The 13557-nt window shown below is 43.5% G+C and overlaps 1 protein-coding gene across 1 annotated transcript in view; it reads left to right on the forward strand.

Moving 5' to 3' along the window:
* Nucleotides 1-13557, forward strand: part of ENOC (cytosolic enolase) — an 87307-nt gene that overhangs the window by 47902 nt on the left and 25848 nt on the right. Inside the window, exons 3-6 of the mRNA XM_086514288.1 lie at nucleotides 70-244; nucleotides 320-391; nucleotides 511-627; nucleotides 2519-2599. Coding sequence (XP_086370414.1) covers nucleotides 70-244; nucleotides 320-391; nucleotides 511-627; nucleotides 2519-2599 — 445 coding nt within the window. The remainder of the gene's footprint in view (nucleotides 1-69; nucleotides 245-319; nucleotides 392-510; nucleotides 628-2518; nucleotides 2600-13557) is intronic.

Genomic DNA, 13557 nt, shown 5'->3' on the forward strand with positions numbered 1-13557 from the left:
TGGTTCGGGGATTCAGTTTTATTTGTTTGCAAGGAGTCTTTTGTCACATTTGTTAATAAATCTGTGCAGACATGAAGCTGTTGAACTGCGTGATGGTGACAAAAGCAAGTATTTGGGTAAAGGTGTGCAAAAGGCTGTCACAAATGTGAATGAAAAGATTGCATTAGCCTTGGTTGGCATGGACCCCACACAACAGACACAAATTGACAAGCTAATGATTGACCTTGACAAGACCGAGAACAAGGTATGCTTGGCTATGAATATCTGATCCTTTTGGATGTATCTCTGCATCCCTTATGTCGTTGTTGTCGGTTGATAGGGTAATCTTGGTGCAAATGCAATTTTGGCTGTTTCTATGGCTGTTTGTAAAGCAGGAGCTGCGGAGAAGGAGGTTTGCACCTTCCAATCTGTTGTTCGCTGGGGCTATTTTGAAATGCATGGACAATTTCAACTTTTTGGACTTCATTTTTGTTTCTATTGGCGCTGATTACGAGCATATGCGTGGAGCAGGTCCCATTATATCAACATATTGCTGACATTGCTGGAAACACAAGATTAGTTCTGCCTGTGCCTGCTTTCAATATCATAAATGGTGGAAGTCATGCAGGAAACAAGCTGGCCATGCAGGTAAGCGATTTTTTGTCTTGCTTTTGCATAACATGACCCCTGATGCTAGCCACATAGCAAGAAAATTTTGATTTTCTGGAGCAATGTTGGCAAAGAAAAACGCTTTCGTTTAGGCTCTGAATTTAGTTTTACGTGTAAGAAGTATAAAAATCGCATGTTCTTCTGCTCAACCTGCCTGTTTGAAGAAAGAAAAGTCATCAGCCTGCTCATCATACTGGGTGGATGTGTGCCCTTTCACATTATTTGCAAATCCTGGAAATGCAGAGTGCATGTCAACCGATCAGCAACCTAGGAGGGTGCTTGGGCGCGCTATGGTTGAGGGGGTAGGAAGTAGCCCATTCAGATTGGTGTGGAGGGTGGTCCTGTATGACAGCAGGAGGGCATCCTTGTCACTATCTGGCACTGCGGGTCTTAAGTGGGGATCTATATTAGTCTTTGCAGACCTTGGGCAATCTCAACTGTTGGATCAATATGGTGAATTGAGGCTAAACTAGGGGTGAACTTTAGCAGTCTCAGGCATGGCTGTTGGATCAAGTTGGTGAACAAGGGGTGTCCTACTTCATCCCTAGTTCACCAACTTGATCTGAAATCTGTGACTGCCCGACGCCTAATCTCAACCATAGACCCCTCCTCAACCACCCCATGCCATTTAGAGATGTGGGCAGATTATGGCAGGGTTTGTAATTCAGCAGGCTCCGTGTACATATAGTCAAGTCTCAAGTTCTACAGACACCTTAGGAAGATGCCAGTCATGCATCAAGCCTTTAATGTCATTGAAGAGCATTTTGCAGAAATAGAATTTTGACATTGACATACGGGAAAGGCACTCAAATTATTGTTCGTTATACCAAAGCCATGTTCAAGTAATACCGTTTACCATAGATGGTAATTAGGAAATGGGTAAATTTTGTGTCTCATATTGGGTGCATTATGTTTGGGAAGTTGAAGACACCCATCTCAAGTTTTGCTTGGAGTTCCCAACAATCTGGCATGCACAAGATGGTCAAATCCTGGCACAGAGTCGTGGTTGACACGCACGATCACAAACCGCTAGCTCTGTTTGATGTTAGTACCACTTGGAATAGTCCAATGTTAGTACACTATGTACAATGAAAATGAAAACCAAACCATTTTGAAGTAATAGCATGGGCATCAACATGAGCATAAGGCGAGCTCAAATCGTCAGACATATGAGGCTTAACAAGGGCCCAAATGGCCCTAACATGATCACAAAATTGGCTAGTAGCATATGCACTGAAGGAAACAAACTTCCACTGGGCGCAATAATACGGCATTATACTAATTGTACTGGACAGTACTATTTGTATTAATGTTCCCATGCGTCGGACTTATTTTACAAGTACTGCATGTGAAATGAACTGGTTGACTGCTTCTACCTCCTTGCTAGTTTGTTCGCTGATTTCTGTTACGAAAACGATATATGCTCCTTTCGTCTTATATGGAGAGCTGATTACCTATGACATAGTTAGCCAAATTGATTTTTGCTAGCTAGCGAAGCAAATTGGGTGAAAGTCTCTATTCTGCAGATTGTGCTGATCCAACCAATTCACTGGCTTCTTCTTTCCTATGTGAAATTGCCTTTTCTTATAGCGTCTGAATATGTTCAGATTTGTCCTTTCACCTTTATCTGTTTGGGTGAAAAAAGAAAAGTTGTGAACGGTAGAGATTTTATGTTGAGACCAAGCATGAAGTTTCTTCTGATATGGCTCGTAATTCCCTTATAAGATTTTTTTATGGCTAGCTAAATTATGCAGACTTTGCATCTTTTTATTTATCGGACTGTGTGATGAAGTATGTCACCCTTACTTCCAAACTATCACATAAAAATCTCTTTGTCAGTTTTTGCTCTTTTTTCTGTACTTTGTTTCAGGAATTTATGATTCTTCCCATCGGAGCGGAAAGTTTCTCAGAGGCTTTACGTTTAGGAGCAGAAACCTATCATCATTTAAAAGTATGTTTCTTCTCTCTCTTTCATATACATGTGTAAGTGAGTATGTGCTTGTTTGGATTGGGTGATATCACCTTTTAATGAGTTTGAGAAGCTTTTGTCGTTTGAAGTTAAGTCTTTTGTTCTCCTTCAGGTGTTCCTCAAGCTGCATTCTTAGTCGTGTCTAGTTGGTTTGAAGTCTAGCTTTAGGCTGAGTTATACTTCACCTGTATGGCTCTCGACCTGGAGTTCTTTATGTAGTTAGTTTGGTGCTTGTTTTGGCTGGACATTTGGAAAGTAGGGAAGTCTTAGAAGGCTTGACATGGATAATAAACAAAAAGCTTTTTTGTCATTGCACTGATTTCTTGTCGCTATACCTTTTTTATGCCTCTGCCTGAGGGGTTTAGAGAGATGGTTGCAGCTCCACTTTAGAACCCATTAACTGAAAACTAATTTGAAAGGTTATCTTAACAACCTCCCCCTCTCTCTCCCCCCGCCCAAAGGAAACAATAGTCAATTTCTCTGAACGTTGCGATTTCTTTGGGCAAAGAGGAGTTCGTACCTTCCAAAAGCAAGGAGATAACATACAATTTTTATCCATTCTTCCACAAGAAGGAAACAACAATGAATCTATGAAAATGCTTCAACCTTTCTAGGTTAATAATTGATGGAATGTTGCAATGCATATGTCTCACATGCCATTTTCCTTAGTTTCTGCAGGCATCTGCCCATTGCAGGCACGCCCATGATGAGAGTACAAAGCATTGATACTATTTGAGTAAAGGATGTGCTTATCTTCTACTAATCTTCTCTCTGAGGCAAATGGTCTCTAGTAAGGTCATTGATTTATAGGGGTGGAGTTACAATAATGTATATTCACCATGTGCATGATGTGACTACAATATGTCTTGGGAGTGGGTGGTGGTGTCTTGAAATGTAACACACTTGGACACTCCAAGTCAAGAATCAACCGCGACAACACCAAATAACCACTTCAAAACAATTCACAGATCACAATAGATTTGCACTGGCCCGGCGGAGTTCCGTGCCTAGAGATATTGGCCCCAAAGACTGGCGCCCCTTTCGGTATTTCTTTTTATATTAATCAATCATCAAAGTACAAGAGAGCGGTTAGGGTTTCACTCTCAGACTCTGCGTCCAGATGCTCTGAGAAGTGAGGCCCTCACCACTAATTTAAAGGTTACAAGGGATGCCCAAAAGCAGAGCCCCAAAAGCTTCAAATCAAAAGCAATTGCTCTCTCTCTCTCACAGAGAGTCAAAACATGAAAGCAAAAGCACTCTCTCTCTCTTTCTCATTTAAGTAGAGAAAAAGCGAAATTTGCGTCGCTCATCATTTTCCAAAAAAAAAAAAAAAAAGAATTTCAGCCTCCGCGATTTCCGGAAATTAGGGTTTTTGGCAGAAATTAGGGTTTCTGTTGTCCGCCACGTCATCACTTTGTGACATACCCCCCTCTTGAAAGCATTGTAATCGACCGCGATTACGCCTGCAAAACCGACAAAAGCCATAAACCGTCTTAGCAGACACTGACTGTTAGTACCTACGTACTAGGAACACACATCTAGCACATGTACAAAATCGACAGTCACATCACACGACATCACAGGACATCACCAGACATCACAGGACATCACATGACATTCAACATTCATTCGGATCTTAGACCATGATTTATCGGCAATGTAGCTAGCAATCACATCTAGGTCCAATGGGGACCTCAACGATGTTCGATTGACTAACCCCTAATGCAACCATGTCTATTCGAGATCAAGTAGACCAAAATGCTGCAGTCATTTCGTCTATCAGTTCCTGCACTCACAAGAAGTCAAGAACAAATCGGTATCATAATCAGGAATTCCATTTCATAAAGTCATCCAGCAGAATACTGTCAGCTCTCAGTATCCCTGAAGCTCAAAGAGACATCAGTGACTTTAGTATCAAAATCGAGGCATCTGTTGACAAAGGAGCGGAGTAACTCCTCTCTTGTGCATCCCATTGCACCAGATCTTCGGCCAAGCTGAGTTTCTGGGTTCCGTTTGGAGTAGACTATGCTAAACCAAAACGTCGAGGTAAAGTTTCACAATCCGAGGAGTATCTGCTAGGTCCTCCTCCTCCATCCACTTCGCATCAAGTGCAGGATAATTCTTGAACTTAACCAAGAACCGCCTTCGGACTTTACCCTTATTCTTCGTATCCTTATGTGCCAAAATCTGTTCAGGAACAAGGATCTCCTCGTTTTCTTCCACTGCGGGTCGCTCATCAGGCTCCCCATCATCAGGCACATCACCCTTAACAGGGTTCAAGAGACTCACATGCAATGCATTGTGAATCCTCCAAGTATCTGGCAGTTTCAATCGGAAGGAGACATCATTTATCTTTTCAGTAATCTGGAAAGGTCCGTAGTATCACATACTAAGCTTTGGAAAAAGCCTCTCCTTTCCCTTGTTCTTTCGTAGGCGTGCCTTCTCAAAACGTAAGAGCACCCAATCATCCTCCTTCAATTTCATGTCACGACGATGGCGATCCGCTGCCTTTTTCTGTCGTTCTTCAGACTTCTGCAAAGTCTCGCGAACCTTGGCAAAAGCCGTATCCAGATCTCGCGTATATTCATCCGCTTCAAAGATCTTATCTTTCATGCTTAGGAAGGGTGGAACCTTTGCAGCACTTTCAACAATCTCAAATGGCGCCTTCCCCGTCGACGAGTGTATCGTGTTATTGTAGGCAAATTCCACCAAGGGTAAATATCTTTCCCATTGAGTCTTCTGATCTGAGATATAAGACTTCAATAAATCTAGAACCACTGAATTGGCAATCTCGGATTGCCCATCAGTCTGCGGGTGGAACGATGACGAGAATTGCAACTGCGTGCCAATGTTCTCCCAAATTGCCTTCCAAAACAAACTCGTAAATCTGGGGTCTCTGTCGGAGACAATCGTCTCAGACGTGCCATGTAATCGGAAAATCATCGTGATCATTCTGTGTTCTTGGGAGATCAAAAATGAAATCCATTGCAATACTTTCCCAGGGGTGGGTGGGTATGGGTAAAGGTCGTAACAATCCCTTTGCCTTATGCCTGTCAAACTTGACCTCTGGCATACCAAGCAACTGCGCACAAACTCTTCCACATCCTTCTTCAGTCTCCGCCAAAAGAAATCTCTCTCTACCCCTTTCATGGTGGTAGCAATGCCGCGGTGACCCGTAAAAGGTGGACAGTGGCAATCAGTCATAACCTTTTCCCTCAACGGCTGTGTAACGCACAACATAGTCTTTTTCATCAAGTAGCCTTCCCGAAGGGAGTATCCCGCTACTGTCTCCCCATCTTGTATCCGTGTGAAAATATCTGCAAAATCTGTATCTGTGGCATATTGATCGACCATATCCTCGAAGCTCCTATGATGTATCGCGGAAATAGCCAGAACCAACGGTTTTCGAGACAAAGCATGTGCCACCACATTCTTCTGTCCCTGCACATGGACAATCTGGAAGTGGAACTGTGACAAGATGTTCACCCACCGCATCTGCTTTTCCGAAAGCTGCTTCTGTGACAAGAAGTAGCGCAAACTCTGATGGTCTGTTCAGACAGTAAAATCCGCTCCGAGTAGGTAATGCCGCCACTGAGTAAGAGCGTGGATAACCGCCAAAAGCTCTTTCCCATAGATCTGTGCTGTCATCTCCGGCCTAGAGAACAAACGGCTCTCGTAAGCTATGACATGGCCTTCTTGCATCAAGACCGCACCCAGACTACGACCACAAGCATCACAAAATACTTCAAATGACTTCTGCAAGTGTGGCAAAGTCAAATCTGGTCCTGTAGTGAATTTCTCTTTCAATGTCTGAAAGGCAGTCACCTCTGTGGGTCCCCACGAAAAAGGTACTCCTTTCTGTGTCAAGGTATGCAAAGGGGAAGCAACCTCTGCAAACTTTCGTATGAACCGCCTGTAGTACGAACACAGTCCCAAGAAGCTTCTAACTTCATGGACATTCCTCAAATCGAGCCAATCACGGATAGTCTCTATCTTGGCCGGGTCCATTTGCACTTCTGCTGTGCTGCTGACACAATGTGTCCCAAAAAAATGTATCTCTGGTAGGAAAAATTCACTTTTCTTTTTTACATTAATCACTAGTGTGTGATCTCGTAATGCCTGAAAGACTTGAAGCAGATGATCTCTGTGTTCTGCCTCATTCTTCGAGAAAACAATGATGTTGTCAAAGAAAGTGCGAACAAATAGCCTGTACTCTCGAAAAATCCTATCCATCATCCGGTTAAATGTCGCAGGAGCATTGGTTAAGCCAAAAGGCATCACCAAAAACTCAAATAACCCAAAAGTCGTCCGAAAAGCTGTCTTGTAGACATCTCCTGGCGCTATCGTGATTTGATGATACCCACTCTTCAAGTCAATCCTGCTGAAGCACGAGGATCCCTGTAACTTGTCGAGTATATCATCGATCCTAGGGATCAGAAATCTGTTCTTGATGGTGATTTCGTTGAGAGTGCTATAATCGATGCACATTCTCCAAGATCCGTCTTTCTTCAAAAACCAACAACATTGGAGAGCAATACGGTGAAGTACTAGGCTGGACAAGACCCTTTTCCAAGAGGTATTTCACTGGGTTCATAATCTTTTCATTCTGTACTCGGCTCACACGATAAGGTGGCCGATTCGGTGGCGTGCTTCCAGATATCAGATCAATGGTATGATCTTCAGGCCCTCTCAAAAGCAATCGGCATGAGCGTGGAGAAAACATATTCAACCTTTATCCATCGTTCAGTTCTCCCAAAAGAATGAGTAAGAAAACTGAAGTTCATCAAGTACAATCTCTAAGCCCTTCATTTATCAAAGTCGCTTTCTCGGCCCGGTAGTCAACCACAGCGTAGTTCTTGTGGTACCAAGGGATCCCGAGTAGAACGTCACTCGCGTGCCCTGAACACCCCTGTCATTGCAAACGAAGTTTGCCAATGCTCGGTGTAATGGCAACATCCCATCCGGGTGCCAGTCGAACTACCTCCGCCTGTAGCGTCAGTCTGTCGGGCGTAGTTCCAAATCGAGCCGCCAATTCCAAGTGAAAAGAAGTTGGCCTTGGCTCCTTCAAAAGAGCTTCCTGATCCTTCACTTTGCCCCGAAAGCGGCAAAGTTTGTACTTTCATTCATTAGATTCGGTGCAGGTCCGACGCCATGTGGTACCAGTTCTGCTTTTCTATCTGCCTTTTCTGCCACATTCCTCAGCTGCTCTCGAACTCTCAGACCTGTCGTCGTCTTTGTCATTCTGTTCTTTCTGTGCCTATCAGGGCACTTCGCGGAAATATGTCCATGTTCCCCGCATCCAAAGCACTTCCCCTCTCTGATGAAGCGAGCTCTCTCCTCAGGAGTAAGCTTGGGTCGTGCATCCTTTTTTTTTTTTCTCTGGGTTGCTCTTTTTCATTCTTCTTTCATTCCCAGAAGTCTGTTCGGCTCGTTGTGTCATGGCCTCATCTGTGGGGTAGGTCAGACTGCCAGAGTGAATGGCAAAGCCCCGCTTCGCATGACTCATCAACTCCTGAACAGAAGCTGACTTCTGTTCCAAGCAGTGATTTCGGATTTCTGTAGGTAGACCCAAGGTAAACCGCTCAATCTGTTCTCTGAACGAGATCTTCTTGAATGAAGAGGCGGGTAGAAAAGAGTTCCAGATTCTTTCACAATAAGCATTGATTGTATCTTTCTTGGTCATCCGAAGATGGTTCCAAGCAGCTCGTACATCTCGTTCATATTCTTGCGTCAACCAAGAAGAAATAAAATGCTTCTTAAATTTCAGCCATTTAACTGGCGCAGTCTTGTTTAAAAGAAGCGTGGACCACCAAGTACGAGCATTCCTCTTAAAGTAAGAGGCAGCTCTCTGAATCTTGGAGTTCTATGAATAGCGTCCTCCCGCGAAAGTGATGTCAAACTGCTGAAAAAAAGACAGCCTTCGAAGCATCCGAGTATCCTGAAAAAGTATCAAACTTGATCGAGTGGCCACCTTCCTTAAACTCTCGGACTTTCTTGCTTTTATCTTCGAGAAAGTCATACTGGTTGGCTTTGTAAAAATTCTTCTTGTTCGCATAAAACTTTCCGTCATCGGAATCTGAGCTGTCTGTAGACGAGTCCTCAGTAGAACTGTCAGTCTCTGGGCGAGATTTAGCCTTCTTTGCCTTTCTCTTGCCCTTTCCAAAGCGTTGCTTCTTGCTTCGCTTTTTACCTTTTCTGTCTTCTTCGCTCGAATCCGAGGAGCTAGAAGAACTGTCAGAAGAAGAAGAAGAAGAACTGGGTAGGTCTTCAAACTTGACGCGCTTCTTCAATTTCTTTGCCTTGTCAAATGTCGACCGACGACCCAAATATCCCGGGAAGTCAGTGCCTTTCTTCTGCTTTTTGCCGTGCTTTTTGGCTTTCTTTTGCGTGTCAAAAAGCTGAGCAATCCGTGCATCAACCACGTTCTCCAGTTCCTTCTCCGTATATTTCTTGGAGGCAGAAGGTTTCTTGAGAGCGGGTTTCGGGAGTGGTGTTGTGGTTCTCTGCCACTCCGTCTGTACCTCTTCCAAAGAGGTCTGGTTCATATATTTTGCCATCATCGGATCCTTGGCAAAATTGAGCACCATCTTTGTTGCATCGCCAATCAATTGACGACGCTCCATCTCTCTTTGCTCCGCTTGAGTAGGCCGAGGCGGGCCATACTCTCTGTCTGAATCTTCGTTGTGATCCCAGCCCGCATCTCCAGATGGAGAAGGAGTCGATTGATCATTGCCTGAAGCCGTAGGTGCCGTGGAAAAAAAATTCGGGGATCGGATTTCCGTAGAAGAGAAATCGGCCGTGCTCTGATACCACTGTAACAGACTAGGACACTCCAAGTCAAGAATCAACCGCGACAACACCAAATAACCACTTCAAAACAATTCACAGATCACAATAGATTTGCACTGGCCCGGCGGAGTTCCGTGCCTAGAGATATTGGCCCCAAAGACTGGCGCCCCTTTCGGTATTTCTTTTTATATTAATCAATCATCAAAGTACAAGAGAGCGGTTAGGGTTTCACTCTCAGACTCTGCGTCCAGATGCTCTGAGAAGTGAGGCCCTCACCACTAATTTAAAGGTTACAAGGGATGCCCAAAAGCAGAGCCCCAAAAGCTTCAAATCAAAAGCAATTGCTCTCTCTCTCTCACAGAGAGTCAAAACATGAAAGCAAAAGCATTCTCTCTCTCTTTCTCATTTAAGTAGAGAAAAAGCGAAATTTGCGGTTTGCAGGAATTTTAGGGTTTCTGGCAGAAATTAGGGTTTCTGCTGTCCGCCACGTCATCACTTTGTGACATGAAATCTCTAATGATAGTTTTTTCTCCTCTATAAACTGCCCACTTTCCATTCTTCCTCACTACTCTAATGTTACACAATTCGCTAGCATGATTCTTGAGCTGAAGTGGTGTCAATTCATCATAGGTCCACACGTGAGTACCCTGTAGTGACCTTGTCTGCTTCATGGCTTTGATCTTCTCATTGAGGTCATAATAGCTCACCTTGGCCTGCTTCCCTTTCACTTCAATAAAAATTGGGGGTCCCCAAGGTCAACAAAAGGTACAACCTTGCTAAGTCTTTCCTTGAGTATGTCTGTGTCTAAGATATAACCTTGAACTTCTTCTGGCAAGGTCCCCTTCCCCCGCCTTCAGGTAGACCACTGATTCTGACATATCTTTCCAAGCTTTTAACCCTCTCTTTTAGGACATCATCATCAAGTATATTGGAGCTTACCTTTTGTGTTTTATAGGAATGTTGGTACCTTGTCAGTTGCCGGTTCATCTTGACGTTGCGTCTGGATCTTTAATGTCTCTTGCTTTACCATTACAGATTGAAACTGTGCTTCAAGGTTGAGAATCTTGGCTTCTTTGGTGATCAAATATACTTCAAGGGTTACCACTTCCTGCTGCAATTTCTTCTTTTCATTGAGGATATGGGATTCTCAGGGAGTTTGCTTTGGTAGGGGGGAGGGATGGCGGGAAGACCGGATGCCACAGTCATTGCATATGATTTTTGCTTGCTTGGGGCCATGTTTGAATTAGGGGGTGTTTTTGTATCCTAGGGGCCCTCCCTCCCACAAGGCCCCCCCCTTGCCCTCGGGAGGGGTTCAGCCTTAGCTGCCCGTAATACAGGTCAGTACAAGCATCCCCTTGCTTGTCAACACAGGAGGCTCTGAGCTTGCTAACACAAGTAGGCCCTCTGCTTACTTAAATCCAGGGGCAGGAGAGAGAGAGAGAGAGAGAGAGAGAGAGAGAGAGAGAGAGAGAGAGAGAGAGAGAGAGAGAGAGAGATGAAATGTTATATTAACGTCTTCAAAAGGCCAAAGTGACCTATGAGACCAGAGAGTTACAATGTGGTGGATCTGATACAAAGTCAGAGTAACAAAAATAACAACAATAACAATATAACAAAACAAGCTAAAAATACTATGGAAACCTAGGCCGCTCAATGTGAACTAAGCAGCTGGCTGGGATAGCTAAATAGCTAAATCACAGGAGATCCAGCATCGGTCGCTGGCGGTGCATGCCTAGCCAAAGTGATCCGAATCTTCTGATGCAGCCTCCGTCGATGTTGGGTGGTCCTCTGCAGTCATGGGCGTCTGGATCTCCCCAGCTCAAATGCTCGGTCGATCAATGTGCCTCTGGTGTGAGACATATGTGAGCTCTGTTGTGGTAGTAACTCCTCCAGGTCTGAGAGAGAGAGAGAGAGAGAGAGAGAGAGAGAGAGAGAGAGAGAGAGAGAGAGAGAGAGAGAGAGAAATGAAATGTTATATTAACGTCTTCAAAAGGCCATAGTGACCTATGAGACCAGAAAGTTACAAGGTGGTGGATCTGATACAAAGTCAGAGTAACAAAATAACCTGAGAGAGAGAGAGAGAGAGAGAGAGAGAGAGAGAGAGAGAGAGAGAGAGAGAGAGAGAGAGAGAGAGAGAGATGGAGATGAAATGAAATGAAACGTTATATTAATGTCTTCAAAAGGCCAAAGAGACCTATGAGACGAGGCCAAAGTGACCTATGAGACGAGAAAGTTACAATGTGGTGAATCTAATACAAAGTCTGAGTAACAAATTAAAAATACTATAGAATCCTTAGCTGCTAGATGTGAGCTAAGCAACTAGCTGGGCTTGTGTAGGATATTGGTAGGGGGTGAAGTGAGTGGGGGGCTAAGACAACACAGTGTGTGTAAGGATTCTAGGTACTAATCCTTAATTAAGTACTTAAACTCATGATTAAGACTTAAGAAACTTGAACTGTACTCAGAAACAAGACTTAGCAGACTCTGTGTTGATTGATTGAATGTGTGATACAAGGGCTCCTTATATAGGAGACGAAGAGACATAAATGAAAAGACACGTCTCCTGGTGAAGAGACATGACTTTAGACGTAAAGACACAGCCTTTCGGCGAAGAGCTCAACCATTGGGCGAAGAGTCGCACCCGTAGAGCGAAGGGGTGTGACCAGTGTACGGGAGCGAAGGGGTGTGACCAGTGTCGAAGTAGTGTGGCTTTTGGCGAAGAGGCACGTCTCTTGGGCGAAGGGGTGTGACCATCCAAGTGTAGGGGTCTCTTTGGCATGGCACTTTGCGTATCTGCAACTAGGAGTAGATGTAATGCTGTTAACATAGTCACAATCGTGACATTCCCTCCCATTTAAAATGAGAGCCCGTGTCAAAGAAATGACTTCTGACGTTGATAGAACTCTGGAAAAGCATTGATTTTAAAAAAATCTTCAATCTTTGAGTTATCGGAAACCTTTGTCTTGAACCTTTGCTTCTTGCGAAACCTTTTTGCTTTGACTGCTAAATCCCATGTCGTTGCATTATTTAAAGACTTTTTAGAAGAACCTTGCTTAATCAGGTTGACTGCTACAAGAGATTGATCTTCAAAATTCTTCATGCGATGTAAGATTTTTGGTTCAAAATCTTCCAATAACTGTGAAATATATGGCGAAGAGGAAATCTTCTCAAGACAATCTTCAGATGGGATAACTTCAACTTTAGTAATCCCACTGGAAAGGATTTTGGCTTGAGAGTGTAATCATCTTCCAATAATGAATCCCAAAATTTTTCAGAATCATCTTTGTCTTCAGCAATTGATTCAGAAGAAGTTAATGAATTCAAAAATTCATCAATTAGAATTTCTGCATCTGTATCGGAGATCATATTTGCTTCATAATCCACTGTATCATGCTGTTTGACTAGTACACAATAGGCTTGAATCACTCGTTGCGCATGATAAAGCCCGTGTAAAATCGGTTCTTGTCCATCTTTGAACAAGTTGGTAGTATGTCCTCGAAAGCTAATTGCGGGATCATACTGGAATAACCAATGCTGACCATGAATCATGTCGTAATAAGATAAAGGCATGACTTCAAAATCCAGTTGAATTGTCTGATCACAAGTCAAAATTGATCCATCTGCTAATTCCATGTCATATAAGTGAGATGTCTTCTGAGTTGGTAAGCCAAGCTGGTGAACTATCTGAGTGCTGACGAAATTATTCAAGCATCCGCTGTCCACCAAATTGTGGATGGAGCGACCATTGAGAGTTCCAAGAAGACTCAAAACTTGCTTTGAGAGGCTCCAAAACTGAAGAATTGCATTGAGCATGCTTCATAAGAATAGTCGTATCCTCTGAGACACGGATCGTATTGACCACAGATATTCCTTTATCCTTAGCACAATCTGGTTGTTCAGCATTCGATGATGATTCCGTGTTGGAATTTCTTTTCAGATTAGACGGATTTGGTTTCTTTGGACATTGATACCATCTATGGTCACCACTGCAAATTGTACATAAACCATCCTTCTTTGAAGTCGAAGATGCATTTGACGAAGAGCCTTGCTGAGTATTTGAATACTGATCTTGAGAAAAATCACGTCCTTTACCACTATCAAGTGGAGCATTTGAAGAAGATCTGCTTTGAGATTATCGATCTTGATAATAA

Source organism: Adiantum capillus-veneris, chromosome 6, assembly GCF_014529385.1.
Source record: "Adiantum capillus-veneris isolate H3 chromosome 6, ASM1452938v2, whole genome shotgun sequence".
Taxonomy (NCBI): Eukaryota; Viridiplantae; Streptophyta; class Polypodiopsida; order Polypodiales; family Pteridaceae; genus Adiantum; species Adiantum capillus-veneris.